This window comes from Coloeus monedula (genome assembly GCF_965178545.1).
Source record: "Coloeus monedula genome assembly, chromosome: 11".
NCBI lineage: Eukaryota > Metazoa > Chordata > Aves > Passeriformes > Corvidae > Coloeus > Coloeus monedula.
Genome location: NC_138791.1, coordinates 3,964,212 through 3,985,734, shown reverse-complemented (window position 1 = coordinate 3,985,734; position 21,523 = coordinate 3,964,212). Strand labels below are relative to the sequence as shown.

At 45.1% G+C, this 21,523-nt stretch overlaps 1 protein-coding gene across 3 annotated transcripts in view; it reads left to right on the top strand.

The window, feature by feature from the left end:
• The window catches only part of RAD54L2 (RAD54 like 2), a 67,415-nt gene that overhangs the window by 29,883 nt on the left and 16,009 nt on the right, over positions 1-21,523 (top strand). For 2 of the 3 annotated variants that reach the window (XM_082289037.1, XM_082289035.1), the window contains exons 3-7: positions 16,454-16,652; positions 18,052-18,191; positions 19,733-19,864; positions 20,592-20,824; positions 21,315-21,497. In XM_082289037.1, coding sequence (XP_082145163.1) covers positions 16,454-16,652; positions 18,052-18,191; positions 19,733-19,864; positions 20,592-20,824; positions 21,315-21,497 — 887 coding nt within the window. Of the gene's footprint in view, positions 1-5,175; positions 5,460-16,453; positions 16,653-18,051; positions 18,192-19,732; positions 19,865-20,591; positions 20,825-21,314; positions 21,498-21,523 lie in introns of those variants that run through there. The other variant, XM_082289036.1, reaches the window with a different exon arrangement.

Genomic DNA, 21,523 nt, shown 5'->3' with positions numbered 1-21,523 from the left:
TGAGTTTAAAACATGCAAGGGGTCCTTAATTTCATTTTCCCCTAATTTATGTGGTATTGTGCTGGTTTTAATGACTGGTTACATAAAATGTGCATGTAGCTATATGTTGTACAAGTGTAATAGTAAATAATAAAAGTGTGGAAGGAGGTGAGGAACTGTTTTAATTAAATTAGTATTCTTTCTTCAGATTTTAAAACACACTATCACATCACAGTTATTTCCTTTACTGATCTTTTTAACTTCTTGCTTAGGCTTTAAAGAAACTGCAACACTGAATTTTCAGAGGTGTCTGGTTCATTGTTTGGATCAAAGTATTTTTTTTTTATTAAGAGTATTTTGTACTGCAGATGTTTAAAATGTCTTCTTCACATTTTCTTCAATATGCAGTTCACTGACTCAGTCTCAAAAAAATTCTAAGTAGGAGTCAGAAGACTTTATTTTCACTTGCAAATATGCAAATAGGAATGAGACAGGAGAAAGCTACAAGATAAAATCTTTTTGGGCTAGGTGAACAGAAACTTCTAGTTTAAATCTCTGTCAAAACAAATTTTGCGATTAAAACATCTGCAGGTAATCTTCATCTATGTAAAGTATTTAAATAATTGAACTGTTAGAAGCAATTTTTAAATGGTACTTTTGTGTACTCAGCTTGTGATTTATGTCAAATTTGCACATAGCTGAAAATGAATGGAATGAAATTAAAGTTGTACCAAAAACTCTTCAGTGGTGCACAAATACGTTGTGTCATCTACAACAGCAGAAATGTAGCAAGTTATAGAGATGAGGAATCAGTTTCTTGAATATAACTGGGATTGTAACTCAATGGATTTAATTTTTATTAAAATGATGATAAATATCTATGGTATAAATTCTTCAACTTTAAATCATTACATCTTGTCTAGCAACAGCTTGTTTTCTTTGGTACATTTAAACTACCTCTGAAAGCCTTGGAATCTCAAGCAGTATGTTTTGCCACAGTGCCAGTCTGAAAAGCATTTGCAAGAGGCACTGCATTGTGTCACTTCCTGTATTTTATGCAATTAGATATTTGTTACATTATGTACAACTTCCCAACTCCCTCCACTTATGATTTAGATGAGTTTGGGAAAGAAAATACACCAAGATTTATATGAATAAAAATAAAATGAGAAGAAACAGATTTACCAAATTTTATGCCTTATGGTTCAGTCTAAAACTCACTAAAGTAAATGGAAAAACTCCTCTGGTTTTCCATGGTTGGTTTAGATCGTATCAAAAAGAATTTTTATTTGCTGTGCAATGTTTGTTTAAAAAGCAAATGATTCTCAAAGCCCAGCAATACTCAGTTGCCAACACAGAGTGTTGTGGAGTCCAAGTATGATTCTGTCTGAAATATTTTAGGTGGATAAACAACACCTTATACCATGTCCAACTCAAACCTGGTATTCTTGTGTGTTTTCCGTGTTGCTAAAACAACATGGAAACTAGGACAGGGAAAGGGGCCTTAATGATATTTGTGTGTGCTACTAGCAGGTGCTAATCAAGAGTGAAATGTGGCTGTCAAGGCTAGTTCACATTCAATTACTTACAAACAATTTGGGTTAGTAGGCAGCTTCCCTGTACAGTGGAGGTCAGTGGGGTGTGCAGAAGGGGCTGGTGGATGTGGAGCATGGCTGGAAGAAAGCTGTGGGGTGGGGAAGGGACTGCACAGCCAGCGGGGAGCAGTTGAGGATAGGCAGGGAAGGTCTCCTCTGCTTTATGGGGTGCTGGTGAGGAGGAACAACCTGGAGAGCAGGGAACCACCCCAACTTGCAGGGACCAAGAGCTGGGTGGCACATCACAGAGCCAGTGCTTCTCTCTGATGCTGTCCTCAGTGGGCTTGGATCAGGTCAGGGTTGTGGAGTCATGGAGCTGCTCAGCCTGCGGAGCAGGGGGTTGAGAGAACCAGGTTCAAGGTGGACAACAGGCATGGGTGTGGGGAAGGAGTTACTCTACCATGAAGTGAATGCATGTTTTTGGGATGTTTTGTTGAAATTTATTTAGTTTAAATGACTTCAGTTTGATAATATTATTTGCTATACACAGGAACTAGTGTCCTGAAACATTTTACAGTCAAATTTCTTGTCTGTATAGACAAGTTTAGGTATGAGTTTTAATGCTTGTGAATTTGCAGTGTTCAGGGATGCTGACATTGCTGCTGAAAAGACTTGTCAGTCAAATAAAATCAAGTTCTGAAGGACCTTTATCTTCATATTCTATGAAAATACAAGTTCTATAGTGTTGTTTGGTTTTTTAACAGGTAATCTCCTAAGCTGTTAGCAAGGGAACCTCTCAGGTGACAAAAGCTTTTTGGGAAGCCTCTTGTGATGTATAGCACAGTTTGTGCAATTGCAAAGAGCTTGTGGTTTGAGGTGAGGAAGGTGAGGTGTGACAGCTGGGTAAGATTTCAGACCTTGTAGGGGAGGGAGAACATTGTTCCTTACTGGTAAGACTGGCCTCACGGAAAAGCTTTTCAGTAGATGGATTTATCTGTAACAAGATTACCTTCCATGAGGCGATCATTTTATAAACTGACTGTTTCAGGCAGATCTAATTCTTGGCTGTGTGAATATGTATTTATCCTGGCTAGCAGTGGTGGCCTCACCAGCAGTGAGTAGAAGAGCTAGAAAAATTTCTTTTCCATTTTGCGCATTAAGGTGAAGAAGGAAATTCCCTTTTTATTGCTGTGTGCAGAAGGACAGGTGTAGGTTGCCTGTTTCCCCCAGTGTATTGAACTTCCATTTTTCTCATGCTTGAAAGCTGTAATATGGATGTGTTGTGGTTTAACCCCAGCTGGCAGCTCAGCCCCACACAGCCACTCACTATCCCTCAGTGGGATGGAGGAGAGATTTGAAAGAGTAAAAGTGACAAAACTCATGAGTTGAGATAAAGATAGTTTAACAGCAAAGCAGAACAAGGAATCCATCAACTCCTTCCCATGGGCAGGCAGGTGTCAGCCATGCCCAGGAAAGCAGGGCTCCATCACAGAAACAGTGACTTGGGAAGACAAACACCATCACTCTGGATATCCCCCCTTTCCTTCTCCTCCTTTCCCCAGCTCTGTGTGCTGGGCATGACACCATGTGGTCTGGGATATCTCCTGGATCAGGTGGGGTCAGCTGTCCCAGCTATGTCCCCTCCTAACTCCTTGTGTGCCCCCAGCCTCCTCACTGGTGGAGCAGTGTCAGAAGCAGAAAAGGCCTTGACTGTGTTAGCCTTGTTCACCAATAACAAAACCATCTCTATTATCAACACTATTTCCAACACAAATCCAAAGCATAGCCCCATACTAGCTGCTGTGAAGAAAATTAACTCTCCCTGCCAAAACCAGCACTGCAAGCTTTGTAAACACACAGTTGCATTTACCCAGTACTTGTTTTTAAATCTTGCTTTCCAGTTTCATAAAGCTGTTAGGTCAGATGCTGAGGTCATGTTTGCTTATTTATTCCAACCTTACAAAGCCCTTATAAGGCCTGTTGCAAGATCCTTGGCTATGCACTTCTTTAATATATTTGTCCCTCTTTTCCCCCTTGATAAACATTGTGTACTAGCCAGGCTGTTTGAATCTGTGACATGGGTGAAAGGCTGTCTTGTTACTGAGTGTCTTAATTGTAATACAGTTCATATTTTCTCTGGTAAAATTTATATAGCTTTAATTATGAAAAAGCATCTTGGGTTTATTTCAAAGTTGTGATGTACCCTGAAGTACTGAGGATGTTTTGATGGCACTAAGCATTTGCAGTGCCCTGCTACCCTCTCAAATGAAAGGTCTAATAAAAATGACTGGAGTCACACAAAGGGGAGCTGGGCTCTGCCCTGGTTGTGCTTGCAGATCTTTAGATCAGCCTTTGCTGCTGTGAGTGCAGCTCACTGTCCTGGAGTCCTGCAGGTCTGTGCCAGGCTGTTGGGACACAGCCTGCTTTGATTTCTTGTGCACATCCTGGCTTTCCCAGCACTCCCTCACCAGTTGTTTCAATAAACAGCTGACTTTGTTACATGGACAAATGCTCACTACCAGCAAGCTAATTTCATTACGTGTCTCTCAGCCCAGGTTTGCTGTTTCTTACTGGCATTAGATATGCCTGTGAAGGGAATTGGGCATGGATAAAATCTCTGTTACACTGAAGAAGGTTAGGCAGGATGGATAGCCTTTAGGGGTTCAACCACAGCTTTAAAGGACTTGTTCTGTACTTATTTATTCTCTCCTGTGCCTGTCCTGGTGCAGACGCATGATCAGAACAAAGGTTCACTTAAAGTAATCTCCCACTCCACAAATTCTGACAAGTTCTTTCCTAAAAACTGGGAAACTTGCAGTGGTCTACAAGCTGCTGATTTAACCAGGCAAACAGGATGCTCTTTCACCTGTTACTGTGCAAACAGGTTACCAGCTCCATGCAGTTGCTCAAGTTTCAGTCTCAGTTGTCCAGGTTTCTTGCAAATTAGCAGGCATCATGCAAATAGCTCATAAAATCACAATTGTTTCCAAAGCCAGAAAGGCTGTACTCCTTTTTGCATCTCATTCCCACCCACTCTTCCTTATGTGCTCTGAAACTTGGAAGCAGAGTTATGGTCCTGTGTGTCCCCTGCTCTGAACGTCCTGTTGTCTGTTGGGATTCCCCTTGCGCGGGGCCCCAGCAGAGCCTGAACGGTTATGTAAGGATTTTTATTTTATTCTCAGTCTTGGTCTCTGCCACTAGTTGAACTGGATCACAGGCTGAGTGAATGGGATCTGATCCGTACGGCGTGCAGCTCTGCTGCTCCAGAGGAGAGAGACCTCCCCCGTACACACCCACTCAGCCTCCCTGCTCCTCTTCTCTCTTCTAAAACTCTTTTCCCAGGCATAACTGAGGTTGCTCCCGCTGATCAGGAGCGTGTACGGAAGCCAAACCATCCCGGCAGCACAGCTCCAGGCATCGGTCCCCAGTGGAGCAGCAGCTACCTCGGGCAGGGCTGTGTTGTTTGACTCTCCAAACAGGGGAGGAGATAGTGACAATTTTTATTTAGGCTGAACACGAGGCATATTTAAGTAGTTATATAACAGTGACCCTGGTCCGTCTCAGCTGGGTGCAGGGAGGATATATACGTACTGACTCCCGTCACACCAGCTGGGTGGATTTGAGCACTAGGAGCTATTTACCAAAGTTATTTTCAGAAACTTTAAGTGCAGGTTTTCCTGCCTGTACCCTGGACTGTTTTTATCAGGAGTCTTTTCCCGCCTGCGAACTGAACAGCCAGTGCGAGTGGATTTAGTGCTCGCTGGGCTGTGGGCAGAGATAAGGAGTTGTCGGGAGTGACTGGAAACTTTTGTCCTGAAGACCCTGAGACAAGAATAGCAGAAGAGTTGAGAGCGTGCGGCCACGTTGAACAAGTGTGCGGGCAGAGGGCTCGCCTCGGTGCACTGAGCAGCATGCTACTCTTGGATGAGTCTCAGCAGTTTCCAGGTAGGACACAGGTGGGGGTTTTTGTGGATTGATTTTTCTTCTTTTTTTTCCCCTTTGTTTTCTTTTTCTTCTTGCTTTCCTGCTACAGGACATTAATTTCCCCCCCACCTCCCGTGCTGGAGCACCCCACTCAGTGGCTAATAAAAGACATCAGGAACCAAGGCTCTTCTGTGGGTCTCAGGTTTTAATGTGCTCCCTACCAGGCAGGGATGGAAGAGATTGAGATTTCAGAGTCTTGCAGTGTCTGTTGGCCCGATGGAGGGGACAAGAAGGAAGCTCACTCTTTCTTTGTGGCTATAATTCTGAAGTCTTTGGTGATGTGACATTCTGGGTCTGGATGTTATTGTTTCTGCTGCTGTTGTGTTCTAATGCTGCAGAATTTATTTTTGCAAGAGAGGAGGCAGTTGTTAATAGCAGTATTGTTTTATGTGCACTGTCCTCTCCCCCACCCCCTTCACCTTTGTGTGTATACTTTCCCTGCAACATCCTACTTGATAACAGTTTCAAGAGCTTCTTTTGTCAGTGAAATATTTGGTGACTTGCTGACTGGGCAACAATCTGGGCACCAGGCAGAGCTGTTGGTGCTTGCTCCAGATGCCCTAATTAGTGTCTAAGAGACTAAAAGCTACTTGGCCCTTTTCCCCCCCTATCAAATGGAAGATGCTTGTGAAATCCTAACAGGAGTTTACAGCTTGGGGATAGCTGCCACTTAGTTTGTTTGCTGGTGGGAGAATGTTGTGTATTGGAGAAAAAACCTTGTTCAGATTTGAAGAACTTTCTAAATTTATAATTTAACTTCTCACTTTGAGGTGAGGTACTTTGGGATGCCAAAGTTCTTGAACCTTGTTCATGGCAAATACCTCCAAAGTCATGCTATGAACCTAATAGACTGATCAAAAGTCATCCCCAGGAGTTGCAGCTCTGGATTCCTGGTTTATTACTGAAGTGCAGTGCAGTGTGGTTGTCATGAGGAGTTTTTACAGAAATAAGCCATGCAGTATTTGTTACCCATTAGTGGGAAGGGGGGGGAGGTTCTAGAAAAAAAAATCCATCTTATTTCTCGGGTTGTGGTGGCAGGACAAAGAAGCTAATTCTGGGAGAGTGTGAACTGAGGAAAAAAAAGGAATTACAATAGAAAATTAGTTTGGATAAATGAGGAATCTGGGTGATGATACAAGGGGCTTATGTAACTTAGTCTAGATAATAGGTGTAAAAAGAGAAGACAGGGAGGGAAAGATGCTTTTGGAAATGAGACTGTAGGTCATAAATGGAGGGAGAATGCAAGGTTAGAGGCCTTTCAAAAATTTTGGGTGGAAAGGTATTTGTACGAAAGTAAGAGAGCAGAAGTGCAAACTAACTCCTCCTTGTACTCGTCAAGTTGTAAAGTCTGGGGCAAGGTTTGTCACAGTCTCTACCAAAGTCTCTACCAGTAGATAATTATCCTCTTTGAGGAAGCTTTTTGAACTGATCTAATGAGGTTGTGTTCTGGCTAGTGGATCCAGGAGCGTCTCCATCACGCTTCTGCACAACCTTCCTGTCCCCAGAGAGGTGATAAACTGGACAAGGTCACTGAGTGAATCTGGGCAGGACTTACACATCATGTTCTTCCCTTCTTTTGTGTTTAACCACTGAGCAATGTTTCTTTTTCTCTCTGGTTTATATGGCTTTTCCTCACTCCAGGTGCCTGAACACTTCTTTAGGGTCTTGAAAGTAGCAAGCACCTGTATATGCAGTGCTGTGATACCTTTTTGTTACTTTAAAAATGTTTCTGGAAAGGTAGAGCAGATTTTAATTATTTTTATGGTAGCACCCACCAGCTAGTAAATCAAGGTTTGTTGCAGCACATTACCTATTGCCCTGTTGTCCTGAGAGAAAAAGGTCTTTTATGTAAAGATCCCTGTTTCCTCCTGATACACACATATATTTCTTTTTTTACCACAGAGGTAATTGTCATTTTAGCAACCTTATGAAGGAACAGGTGCCTGTTTCTTTTCCAGGCTATAATGTGCTTATCTTTTGAGGTGGTGTATATTTTGGATGGCGGGGGGGGGGGGGGGGGGTTGGTCCTTGTGACATTGTGGCTTCAATTTGTGTGAGTCTGATTGCCACAAACAGCTTTGCAGCCTTTTGTCAAACTCCTTTAGCAGCACCAATATTTTGGAAAGGAAAACTAGAAACAGATTGTTCTTTTAGCGATGGTGTTTCATCCTGGTCTTAGTAACTTTCTCCAGTGCTCTCGGTCACTTTTCTGGCTGCAGTTGATGGGAGAAGTGCCAGTGGAATGCGGTGGCACACAGGCTCAAACTCAACAATTTGAATTTTTCTCCCAAGTGATGCCTCCCTCATTAAACAGAGTCCTTAAAAATTCCTCTGAAATTACTTTAGAGACTGAGGCAGAAAAAGGGGATGGAGCTGAAGTTCTATGCTTCGTTACAATTCTAAAAAAAATCCACAACTGTGTTTTGTTTTTTTCAAGTAAGAAATTACATTTAAGGAGAAGAAAGAGAATTGTTGGTTAAAGTATAGGACAGGGAGCCAACAACTTGAGTTACTCAGCACTGATGCCTACCTGATTGCTTTGCTTTAGTTTCCTCCTCTGCAAGATGGACAGGAGGGTGTTTCACAGGTTACTGTGAGGAGCTCGTTGTGCCCATGAACTCCTTTGACACTAACTAGAGTACAAATGACACTATTATAATTTTGAAATCACTTCTCTCTTATACCACTGCCATCAGGAGCAACAACAAAGGAGGACTCAGATGCTGAAGGATGCTTTATGCTGGGATTATTTCCCATGCTGCTCTTTTAAGTTAGGAGTGAGTGTCACCTGTCTTCTCCTTGTCCTTGTTAACAGGTCCTGAGCAAAACTGTGGTGAGAGCTTGAGGCAGAGATTAAAGTTCGGCTGGTGCTTGTTGTTTGTTTGCCATTTTGGTGGCCTTGGATGTGTGTGGTAGCAATAATCCCTTCTTTATTGTTTCTCATTGCTTGGAGGGTATGCTGGTATAAAGCTACAACTCCCAGCTACCTAGTGTAAATTAATGCTTATGTAATCATTGCATAATGCAGAATGCTTGCTCCCCTACTCGCTCTTTTCTTAGTCCCTGAAATTTATCTCTAGAAGAGTCACGGTAGCAGCCAGCTACCCCACTGTGCTGGGGACATGTCAAGCCCCCGTATGCATCTATTTTCTGAAGTTGGAAAGGGGAAATTTATCCTTGTTACCTAAATCAATATTTAGCCACCTCAATAAACTAGATCATATTTCTCTTTTTAAAAAAAGCTTTGAACTGTTATGAAAGTAAATAAGGTTAAATCCGGTTACTTGTGGTTTAGATCCCCATGGTAATTTTCGTAATCTGGTTGACAAAACTCTATTCTGGGTTACTAGTTAACTGGGATAACCAGAAAGGGGAGGTTTCAGTTCCCTCCTGCGCACAGCTTGTTGAAAACTTCCCAGCACTCAGCCTGAAACACTTCCTGACTCCAGAGCAGGAGCTTTATGTAACTCATTGCTCTTGCACACCCCTAGCTAAAGGACAAATGTGAGCGATCCCTGCTTCCCTTGCTACCTTAGCAGATGCCTTTCCTGGCTTTGTTTTCCTGTCTTCACTAATACCCACAGTGTCTGTGCAAGAGAGGGGGCATGGCAGGAGGGAACAGTTTAGATTTGAGGACTTTAGTCGGGGAAACGAGTTTTGATTACATATCTAGAAGAGGGATGGCAGGTAGCAGCGTTCTGTATCTCTCCAGGTGTTGCCGTCTCAAAGCACTATGAAAATGTTTGCTTTGAAATTTCACAAACCTCTTTTGAGCATAGTGGAGCTGGAAATGGATACAAGATTACCCCGTGCTCCAGAGTAACCATAAGTGTGTGGTGCCTGCGAGAGGAAGGATGACCTGACGGGCACCTCGCCTGGGCGGCATTCAGCGGCTTGTGCAGGGGTGGGAAGAGGTCCTGGAGGGGCTGGGTGCTGGAGCAGGTACCTGCCACACTCCGGTGGCAATGGGGTGCCAGTGGCTGCGAGCCTGTGCCATACAATAGTTATATAAGTGCTCTTTGGTGTTTATGTAACCCGGGTCTCAGCGTCCACAGCATTGAGGCCCAGCCAGAACAAGATCTCTTGGGTATTTGGGGCCTGGTTCTGCTTGCATAATCCCAGGGTTAGCAGATATATCGCCTGTCACCAAAGTTGGCTGTTTGATATTCCAGTTTGCCTCCAGGCACTTCTGGGCTGCTTCCTTTCCCTTTGGTTTCTGGGTGGTATATTCCTTGCTCCTGCCCTTCAATTCTGCTGCCTTTTGTTCCTGAAGGATCCCTTCAGGCCAGGAAAGGAGTTTTATTCTGCAGCATAACCTCATCAGCAACTGATACGCTGAAAGATGTCTGAAGGATAAAAGAAGGGCGGTGCTGCCTTGTAATTTATCTTTTAAAGTTTTCCATTGACTTGGGCTTTCTTCTTGCCAAAGGAGTCTGGAGATGGGTTTGACTTGTGTGTGCTCCTGCTCTGGCTCCCTCCTCATGCTCGGGCCCATAGAGTCAGTGCTGGTGGCTTTTTCTTCAGAGCTCATCTCTTCCTTCCATCCTCCAGTCCTGCACCGGAGACAGAGGCAGCCTGCCATCCCTCACCAGCAGTCTGCAGATTTCACAGAGGTGTCTTGAACCCACAGCGAGTGATTGCTTTACTGATACTTAGAGAAATGAAAAACATGTTACTCAGACTTCAAGCAGCACTCTTTGTTATACCAACATGACAGACTCTTTGTCTGGTTACAGTGACAGGTATGAACGACAGACCTGGGGTGGTTAACTCCTAGATAAATCAGCAACGGGAGTGATGATGTACGTGCTTTTTGACAGGTGAGGGAAGCTTCCCCTGAGAGCAGGCGAGCTCCGGGACTGAGCAGGCTCAGCCCGAAAGACGCCTTTGTGCCTGGCAGTACCGTGGCTGTGACTCAGCAGGACACCAGGCATCGCTGCTGGCAGCAGAGCTGGGGCGAGAGCAGTGCCGGGAGTCGGTCACTGCTGTGGTCAGCGGGCTGGGTTCCGCTGGAGCCAGGCGGGGACAGCCGGGCCGGGGGCTGGGGGCTGCAGGTCCCGCGGCTCACGGCGTGGCTGCCCGCTTGGCCAGGGCGCAGTGCCTGGCCCGGGAGCTCCCGCAGCCGTGCTCCTATGTGGACAAGCGGACAAAAGGCTGGTCCCGGCTGTCGTGCTGGCAGCGGTGGCAGCTGCTGGTGACCGGAGAGGCCCGAGGGGCGGCCGGGCGCGGGGTCCGCCGTGCCGGGGGCGGCGCGGCCGGGCGCGGGTGGCGCGGCCGGCGCGGGGGGGGCAGGTGTGCCGGGTTATATAATACTTACATAATTAGGGCTTTGTTAAGCGCTGGTGGCTGGGAGGGGCGTCCTGCCGTCGAAGACTGAACCCGATTATTTTCCGAGGAGAACAAAGTCTTGTTGCTAATTAGCTGCCCTGACAGTGGCTGCGGCGGAGAGCCCCGAGTTCCCGGAGGGGCTGCGTCCTGCTCTGTCCCGCTCCGACCCCCTCTGAGGTGGCTTTCCCAGTGCTTCGGATGGAAGCAACCGGGTGTAGATGTGTGCCGGCTTTGTGCCTCTCCTGGGTGTTGCAACAGGTAAAGCCTGGAGGAAGGGAGTCTGAGCTTCCCCCTTACTTTCACCTACACTGTACTTGAGGGATTTCATAAGGAATTTCCTGCCTCCAGCCCAGCCTTGTGGTGCTCAAGTGTTTTCACACAATGCCACCTCTGTGAGAGGTGCTCTGTGCAGACAACCACTTTTCCCTTCTTGCATGTCATCCATGTAACAGCTGCACCAGTTGCATACAAAGAATATTTTGAAAATATTTCATTTATATTGCACAGCTGAGTACAGGATGAGCCAGAACACTCTGGCTGTTGCCAGCCTCCAGGTTGATTGCTGTGCTGCAGTTAGAGAGCTGCTGTTCTTCGGGAGCCAGGTACCGTTGCACTCTGGCATCACCTACACCCAGTGCACTGGGGAAACATCACATAACCCCAGAGAGCATCTTCCAGGCTGTCAGAGCCTTTGCAGTCAGGCTTGCTCTGCGGAGTCACTCCTCCAGCCTTTGGCACAGTTGTAGTTCAGTGTGTCAGGGACTGAGTTTGCAGCTGGAGCTGTGCAATTAGACTTCCTTGTGCCATCCCTCAGTGCTCCTCCCATTCCTGCTTTGACAGCTCAGTACTGGCTGTAGTAGCGCTAGCTAGTATTAGCTAGTCTCTGACAGGCTTTTGCCCACAAACTGCATAGAAGTTCCCAGAAGGCCTGCAGTAATATTTAACTGCTCTTTGTTCTTTGTGCAAGACAAAAGAAAGCTCCCCCAAGTAAGAATTAACTGCTCGCTGCTCTGCATGCAGCTACCTTCCTCACCATGCATGCACATCCCTGTCCTTAGGGTAGGAAATAATGCCTAAAGACTCAGCAAAATTGTCCTATTTGGTATCCCGAGTTTCTGTAGTGAAATGATTTTAGAAATAAACAAGTGTCTGGTTTTCAGTTCTATGTCTTTCCTGGAGTCACTGGAGTTACCCTGGCAGTGAAACTGCTCTCCCAGGAGGAGGTGTACCTCTAGCTAGCCCTGTTAGCTGGCCAGTAACTGAGTGGGCAAGGAAGTTACCAACTTACACAGTAGTTTGTCCACTGAGGGGTCTCTTGGATCTTCTTATGCAGCAACCTCAGGTAGGAGACCCTCAGATCTTCTTCTGAATAGGAATTTCCGTACTCCTAGGAATGCTGACTGTTGCTAGAGCCAAACTGTGGATGCACAGACACTTGGACTTACTGAGGTCTTCCTTGGAGCATGGAGATTGGCTATAACACTGTTTTTCACTTACCTTGGTGTCAGAAGACTGTCACACCTCAAAACACCCTGCAGCTTCGTCACACTTTGCAGCAACCTGAGCCATTTTGCAGAGCAGGCTGTGTTGAGAGCAATTCACTGCTGAATTGATGATGCTAGAGAATATTCTTCAGGCTGAATCCTGTGCTGTTTTAAGGGAAGTTTGAGAAGGAGGTGATGAGGTGAGTTTTATAAGCTTGGCTGCAATGGGAAGTGCCTGACTGTGGGACAAATCTTTTGCTGTGTTACACATCATGAGTCACAGCTGTGTGCAGTGTTTAGGGACAGCTCTGGCAGTCACACCACATAGGGAGCATCTGAAGCAGAGTTACACACAGCAGTCAGGACTCTAATCTTACAGAGACTTCTAAACTGTAATACTGTGGCATGCTAGTGTTGGTCAAGAAACCAAACACCTCCCCCTATTTGTATGTTTATCTGGGGGTGGTGGTTGCTGCTGCTTATTGAGCAAAGAAAACTGGCAACCTCTGGCCTGCAGCACAAATCAGAGCCGTGCTATAACCAGGTCTGTTGGGTTTTGAGAATGCAGGTACATTTCACATCTCTGAATTCTCGAGAAAAGATAGTCATGCCCCTCTTGGCATTCAGGGTACCTTGCAGGGCAGACTGCCTGGGTGTGTGCAGGTGTCCATAACCAAGAGCTACTGGGAACTGTTTGGGAATTTCTCAGAGAGCTATAACCCACCTGAAGGAGCAGCTGCATTGATGCTACCACCACTTCCCTTGGGAGATCCTATTTGTAGCTGTGGTGAGGACAGTGCAAAACATGGAATGAAGCTGGTGTGAACCGGGTTATTCTTGGTGCCCACAGTGGGTAACCTTGGGATAGATTTACATCCTTGCCAACAACCACGTCTGACCCATGGCTGTCTTCTGCTGGGCAGACTTGGGCCGGCTTTTTCTGATGTGGCTCATCTCGCTGTGCAGGGCTGTGCTGATTTGTCACCCCCAGGCTGTGGCAATGCTCTCCTCAAGGAGGTAATGTGGATAACTGCCCAGGTCTTCCTAGAGCGTACAGCAGCTCCAGCGTGATCAGACAGTTGTGAACATGCAACGGTGGCTGATGAATTTTTGTGTTGTGTAAAAAGCTACTTGTATAACCATGTCAGAGTAGCGTGTTGAGCTCCTGTTACAAAACTGTAATTACGTTTCTGTTGTAGGTGTAGGTTTGGCAAAATTGGGGCAGGATTATTCCATTGATTACCTTATGGGACCTATTCAACGAGGCTGTTCCCACACTCCCTCCAACCCAAAGATCTGACCTGTTCTTATACAAAATAGGTGTATGTGTGTTTAGTTATTGTTTCTTAATATGTTTCTGTCCCAGTATGGGTCCCAGGTACACAGCTTGGAGCTCACTGTGCTGGAGAGCAGCCACACGACTGCAGTGGAGAGCCTTGCTTTTCATCTGGGTTAGATTTTAGGCTGTGCACATAATCAGGAGTTTAATACAAAGCAGCAACAAAAAAATTCCTGCTTGTAACTGCCAGCTGATGCCACAGGTGTGGTGGGAGCTGTTGCAGGGTTAGACTTGTGATTTTATCATGTTAGTTAAACTTTGTGAAAAGCTTTATTTGTGGTGGTGGCAAGGATGGGAGCAGCCTCGGGAAGCCGGCTGTCCCCTGAATCCCACTGCAGCTGAATCAGTGAGATGTTTGGAGCTGTCACTAGCGTGGAAGAGCTCTCTTGATGCATATGTGTCAGGAATGTGGGCTGAGGCACAGATTGTGTTCCTCACCTCAGAACTTGTATTGGCAGGACAAACACCAGCCTGAGCAGACATGGCTGTGGTGGATGAGGGCTTGTACTCAATGCAGGACCAAATTTATCATCAAATTTTGGGCTTCAGGCTCCTGCTCAGATGAGAATTATATTTTAAAAACCCTATCTGATCCAGCTGTGTGTAGGTTTCGCCAGAGCTTCTGTTACATATCATTAAGAGGAAAGAAAAGGTAAAATGCAGAAATGGAATGAGTCTGCATAGGGATTGCACAACGTATATGAAAACACAGAGGAGGCATAATAATTTGGGCTCCTGAGCCTTTAGGTTTTGTTATTATCGCCTTTGTCCTGAAGACACCCTTGCCTGGCACAAGGTAGGTGGCAGGGTGGCTGCTGGAGGAGGTGACCTGGGCAACTGCTGGAGTGTGGGGAAGGAAGCGCTTCCTCTTCCCAACAGGCATGACTTTGTGCTCTCTGGTGCCTTGTCAAGGTCCTCCGGGCCCAGGGTGAGATGGCAGCAGTGTAACCATGGCGGTGTTTGTCTCCGGTTTAATGACTCATCCCGGAGCATGTGATCACGTGTGCAGCCTCCCTGCTTCCCTTTGCCCTATTTCATCCAATCTTTTGATCTAGTTATATAACCAGAAGTCGAGAGGGGCGGGGGGAAGGAAACAGTGCTGAATTGCAGGTAATGTGACTAAAATGTGTCTGTAGCTCAAATAGCAGAGTTGTTGTCTGGGAAGCCTGAGAAACCGGGTTTATTCCCAGCACAGCTCTCTGTCTGCAAGTGATCTGATGCTTGATATCTGAGCTTGTAAGTCTAAAGAGGCATGGTGGGAGGACAGGGGTCCAAGACCTTGGCTGTGGTAGGAGAACTGCTGTGCTTGTAGCAGTGAACCCCTTTGCGTTTATCTTCATATGCATAAGTCTCTTTGCATTCATCACGAGATCTATTTCATCCCATAAGCTGTGGATACCTGGTTTTCCAGTATGTGTAGGGCTTGCAGAGACAGATACTCAGAGAAATGTTTGAGCTGCTCTGCTGGTACTGGTCCATGGTGGGCTGAGCTCTGAAGTACTAAATGTGTTCTGACATAGACTTGGTGCAAATGCTGGGGTGGGTCTGGTGGGATGTCTGGAGAGGAAGTTTGCAAAGTTGGTGCTTTTGAACAAGGTGTGACTCTACTTTTTGTCATCTCAATTTTAAGATGTGATACTGGAGATAAGGTTAATTTAATGGGCATATCAATGTGACAGCTGCAGGTGCAATGTGCTGTACTGAAGCATCCTTCATTTAAGCTCCCAGCATTTTGAGAAGGAATGGTCTCTGTCTCCAGATCCCTCAGAGTCACAATGTGGTGCTTGTTGGTTCTGTATTACTTCATCTGCCACATTCTTCCGTGCTGATGTCTTCTTTCTTTCAAAGTTCTAAGTGTCATTTCAGTTCAGTCATTAGCTCGGATACACAATGTAAGCAAGAAAGCTGATTACAGGATGAGGTTCAGGGTATCTCTTTGCCTGACACAAGGGGACAAGATGCTTCAAAGAAGCTATTACAATGCTTGTCAGAAGCAGATTGTTTCAAGGAAAGCTTTTGAACAGAAACGTTTCCTTTCTTTGCTCTGGAAGTATTATCTTGGTCACTGGCAGCCTGTTGAAGAGCCAAGTGTCACACAGAACAAGGTGTCATTTCACATTGTGCTTTAAGAGTGGAATCAGGCACAACTTGAAGTCTGAAAGTAGGAGAATTAAGAGAAAAAGGAGTGTGTGTGATTTATAAGGTAGAAAGGGTATTGCACTTATGTTTTGTTCGAAAAAAAACTTGTTGGAGGTTACCATTTAAACCATGAGAGAGAAAGAAGCCTGGTGCTAAAACCACTGAGCTGCCTGCTGAGCCATGACCCAGTGTTTGAACCAGATAACCTTTTACATGCTGTGTTCTGTTGACTTGGGAGATGGTTACAGGTGTCATACACAGGGAAATTTCTGCCCTACTTGAATGATGTGAAGCAAAGAGATTCAAGTTCCTTGTTTTAATCAGAGCTCCTCAGGCCCCCATAGGAAAACAGACTCTTGGGACAGCAAGTGCTCCACATGGACCTAAATAATTTTATCTTGTTTTCTTGTCAGGACACTTCTGGGCTGTGTTGAGGGGTGTTAGTCTTGGCTTTCACTGGGGACAGACCCTTCACTGTAGAACTTTTTAACTCTCTTTGACTGTCAATAAGGACCCCAGTTTTGACCCTCAGAGTGACATGCTTGCAAATGAGTGAGAGTAGGGCTTGTCGGTTCCCATTTGGCTCAAATCCTGCTGAATGCTCATGGAAAAGCCAGCTGCCAGCCTGGCACAGCTGTTGCCATGTCATGTTCTTCCCCTTGCAGACCAACCCCAGGAAGCCGTGTTCAGCAGTGACCATGCGGAGCACGCGGAGGATGGAGAATGGCAGCGCTCGACTTCAACTACCTCATCTCAGAGCGAGCGGGCAGAGCAACTCTTGCAGAACCAGCACAAGAGCCTGGCCTCTGAGGACACCAAAAAGAAGAGGGCTCAGAAACCGTCTCACATGCGGAGGAACATAAGGTGAGCAGCAGCAGCAGGACAGAAAGAGCTTGGGTCACATATGGTGATGAAAACAGAATCTCTGCACTTTTCTTCTGAGCTACGTTGTGCCACTGCTGGCAAACCAGATGGTTTTTCTTTTCCAAAACCTTAGGATTTCACCAGTGGGAGTAGAGTGATCTCAGACTGAAGTGCTGCATGTGGGTGCAGACTTGTTTGGTATTTCAGAAGAGTGAATATTTGGTTATGGAATGTATTGCAAAAATTGTGTAATTGGTGCTGTTTTTTGAGAGATGTAAATGAAAAACAGTACTACCATTAAGTAAATATCAGATATTTGCCAAGGTGAATCCTATTGCAAACAGCCTAAAATGCAGTCCTTTCCTATACTGTCCTGGGTACTTGTTGGCAGGAGTGCTGATGCTATGACTGGTGACTGAAATGTTGGAAGTCAGTTTCACCTGGATTTTATAAAGCAGTAGTTGTTTGATTGTGTAATTCACTGCATATTCTGGGACAGGTTGTGAGGTGGTAAATCACTAGGAAATTTTGCTCAAGAGAGTTTTCTAAGCTCAGAGGAGAACTAATGGAGCAGGAACTCGTGTGGCAGCAAGTGGCTCTCATGCCCTGTGCTGGTGGTCTTTAGTTCGTATTTAAGCTTGTGCAGATTGATTTTCTTAAAGCCTGAAGGAAGAAGCATTGAATAGGCCTTGGAAAATGAGACTTCATTAGGATGAGTGAGATGTCCCTGAAGTGTGGGCTTGGGTGGTTTTAAAGGCTAGTTTGAGGAAGCTGGATTTTACCACTGCTTGTACTGCACCACTCCTCTGGCAAAAGCACCTTCATTTCCAGGACTGGACACGTGACACTGAAGCAGGGGAAAAGCAACTTCTGGAAGTAAATAAAATTACTTGTAAAGGGGAGGTGCTTTGACAGGATGCCTTGAAACAATTGTTAAAACCATCAGAGATCCTAGCTCCTGAAAATGCTGTCAGAAGAGAATCAGGGTGATGACTTTTTGTGGAGGAATTGATGCATTTTCTTCCCATGTATCTTATTTGCATGATTTTGTGCATTTTGTGTTTCTAAACTGCATATCAATAAAAAACATCCTTTTAGGTAGAAGAACTAGTCTCTGGTAACCTAGTTTAAGTATGTCCTTACCCACTTATATTTATCCTCCTTTCATTACTTTGCTTCTGTCAAACTTTTGTCTTTTCCTTGACTGATAGTAGTGTTACCTGTAGTTGGGAAGCGCAGTGTTGAAATAGCTGTAGAATTTGCCCATATATTTTGGAGGATGGTGTTCCTACTCTGTGTGGCTGACAGAATACCTGGAGCTTGTCAGTCATCTTTGCAGCCATTCACATTTCTGGAAGAAATTGAGTTGTAACCAAGCCATATTTACTCCTGTGTTCAGAAAGCTGTTGCGTGAGGACCAACTGGAAGCCGTGACAAAGGCAGCCCAGCAGGAAGAGTTGGAGAGAAGGAAACGGCTTGAGCAGCAGCGGAAGGATTATCCAGCCTCTATACCAACTGTACCCTTGGAGTTTCTTCCTGGTAAGCACTGGGAGATGCCAGTCAAAGCAAGAGTTTTAAGGATAGAAGCTGAATGAGGAAGGTAGTGCCATGCTTGTCCATGACAGGACAAGGGGTAATGGTTTTGACCTAAAGGAAGGTAGATTCAGGCTGGATACAAGGAAGAAATGCTTTACAATGAGGGTGGTGAAACACTGGCACAGTTGGTGCAGAGATGTCGTAAGTGCCCCACCCCTGGAAACATTCAAGGTCAGGATGGACTGGGCTTTGAGCAACCAGATGTAGTTGAAGATGTGTCTGCTCAGTGCAGAGGGGTTGGACTAGATGACCATTGAAGGGTCTTTCCAACCCCAAAAATTCTGTGATTCTATGCTGTCCTTGGACTTTCAAGTGTAAACTCTTGGAACAGCAGTTCCAAACCACTTGTAGGTTCAGTGTGGGCAGTTCCACTTTGGAACTTGTTTTGTGTCAAGATACAGTGGTTGCTTGGTGAAAGGTGCCAGGTAATGTTTGTTGAAGATATTTTCACACATTAAGTGTATGTAGGGGGATGCTGAAACAGAGGTCTCGTCTTTCCAGCTGGTATGGGAGCTTAAACCAACAGGCTTGGCAGAAGTGCCAGATCCTGTTTGTCCTGGGAATGGTCTGGTACAGGGGATACTGGAACAATAGACTGGGTGTACATATGTTGGTGATATAACCTTGGCCTTCCTTGTGTGTTTCAGCAAGCAGTGAGTTGCAGGCAGTATAAATGGTTAAGCATCACTCATGTCTGGGTGAATATGTCATCTTACATTGTTTCCTAACATGGATCATTTTGGTGATTTAGTTCATAGCACAGCTTCAAAAGGTGTAAAGGGAGAGAAGTGCAGCTGGATATTGTGTCAGGGGTAAGGAGTTCTTGAGTTGGCCTTGCCTCTTGAGGAAATATATATTCTCCCTTATATGCAAGAGTTAAAAACACTTCTACATGTGAGAGAAGGAATCAGAGCTGTTTAAAACACTTTAACTGTCGCAGAGTGGGTTCAGCCCCAGAAGAACATCATTGCTTGCTGTGTCAGTGCAGTGGTGCAGTTTGGCCCCATTAGCCTCTCTCCCCACATGGCAGCACTAAAAACATACAAACAAACGCTCTTGATCACCAAAAGTTGTTTATGATGTGTGGGATATAATGATTACAGTGACCCTATTAACAAAGGGCAGTTATCATCCCTTCAGCAGTTGGTACTTTCTTTGCTGGGTGAAACACAGCTTTTACTGAGGCCAAAAAAGAGAGAAACAAAGGGCTTTAGCATGTTGTATGGTCAGTGTGCCCCAGTCAGGGCATGAAACGGAGGGTGCCATCAGCAATGGGCTTTTGTTTCAGCATACTGAGAAAGGAGGAGAGTGTGACCCAGGAAGCTGAGTCATAGCAGTATTGTAGACAGTGAGAGTCTGTTATGGAAAATTCCAGGACTAAGTTATTGGAGCTAAGTGGAAGGAAATACTGTCTGGGTTTTGAACAGTTTTGTCTCCTTCTCCATTATTATGAATTACTTATTGTTTGTAATTTATGTTTGTAGAGGACATCGTTTTCAGAACAGCAGAGGCAACCCAGCTCCCCCCTCAGGTCCTGGCTGAGGAAGTGATCTGCCTTGATAGTACCAGCAGTGGCAGTGAAGATGATACTAAAGGAAAAAACAGCATTAAAGATGGTAAGTGACCAATTGCCTCAGCCTGCTCTTCTCACAATATGCTGTTTATTCAGCCACAAGTCTGTTTTCATCTGGTCAGATGCTCCAGTGGTGAATCACTTCAGGTTTTTGTAGGCCTATTGGTTTCCAGTTATATGGGCAGTTCTGACCTGTGAGTCCTAAAATGACACCTATAAAATGGCCTGTCAGGCCTTCTTGTGAACTCGTGTTTATTTCTGCTTTATAAATGCACTGAACTTTGCTCAGTGCATTGCTGAAGAATGCTTACAGGAGATGTGGCATCATTTGCTGTGTGTAAAAGGAGCATCTAAGTATTCAGATCTACAGCTGAAAGTGGGTTTTGTGTTCCTTGTCCCAAATGGATCTAACCTGACTCCTTGCTGATCCTTAGGCATTGCATCAGTAGATAAAATTCATGTCTGAGTTTGGGAATTAAGAGAACATATGGAGGAGAATGTAAAACACTCAGAAACTGTCTCATGTTCTCTTTGGATCAGCCCATACTAATGTTCCCTGAAACATTTGGAAGCCAGGGAAGCTGATGCTTTCATATGCTGGTCTGAGAGGCCTGATGTGTGCCTGCTTGTTCAGGATACGTGATTAGGCCAGTTGGAATTGCAAAAGCTGGGGGTAGCCTTATTTCCTGATAGTTTTTTTTCCATTCGTGATAAACCCTGACGTCAAGTTAACTTTGTCCTTATTCTCTCCTGTTTTGGTTACTTTACAGAAGTGATTGAGCTGAGCTCAGGAGAGGATGATGCCTTCCAAATTGTGGACAGCAGTGACTCTGGCAATGAAGGGGAGGACGATGGCAGTGAAGAGAGCAGTGGCTCTCACGTGAATGATGCCTTAAATCAGTCAGATGCTCTGGGGCAAGTCATCGTCAACATCAATCATCCACCAAATGAGGAGGACATTTTCCTGGCTCCCCAGCTTGCACATGCAGTAAAACCTCATCAGGTAGGCTTTGTTAGCCTCAAAAATGCACTTAATTCAGGCAAGCCTGCCTGGGAATCTCAGCAGAACTTCTTTGGTGAGCCATGTGACCAGTCTGGTTGTGGTGCTGGCTGTTGTGGACAGTCAAATGATAAGGCTGAATTAGAGGAAGGCCAAGGCTCTGTATAACTTGGGCTATTGTTATAATCAAACCTTTGGTATATTTAGATGAACTTTTAAAAAATAAAATTATATTTATAAACAAACTAATCAACCCCAATTCATATTCTCTGGCTACAAATTAATTTTGATGATATGTTCTCAAGAAATTCTGTGAGCATCTAAAAATACTGAGTTTCTGAGCCTTCCCAAGATTAGAGTACTTTAGTGAACTTGAAACATCCCCCTTTATATTTTCATGGTCCTCATGTACTTGCCACTCTGTAAATACATACCCATCTTGGGCTTTTCTTTCCTCCCACCATTCTAATACCTTTTTCACTTTTCTGCCTAGATTGGTGGGATCCGATTCCTATATGACAACTTGGTCGAGTCCTTGGAGAGATTTAAAACCAGCAGTGGGTTTGGGTGTATTTTAGCACATAGCATGGGCCTGGGAAAGACCATACAGGTCATCTCTTTCTTGGATGTACTTTTTCGGCACACGGAGGCAAAGACTGTTCTTGCCATTGTACCTGTAAGTAGCCATGTGAAGGGCTGGCT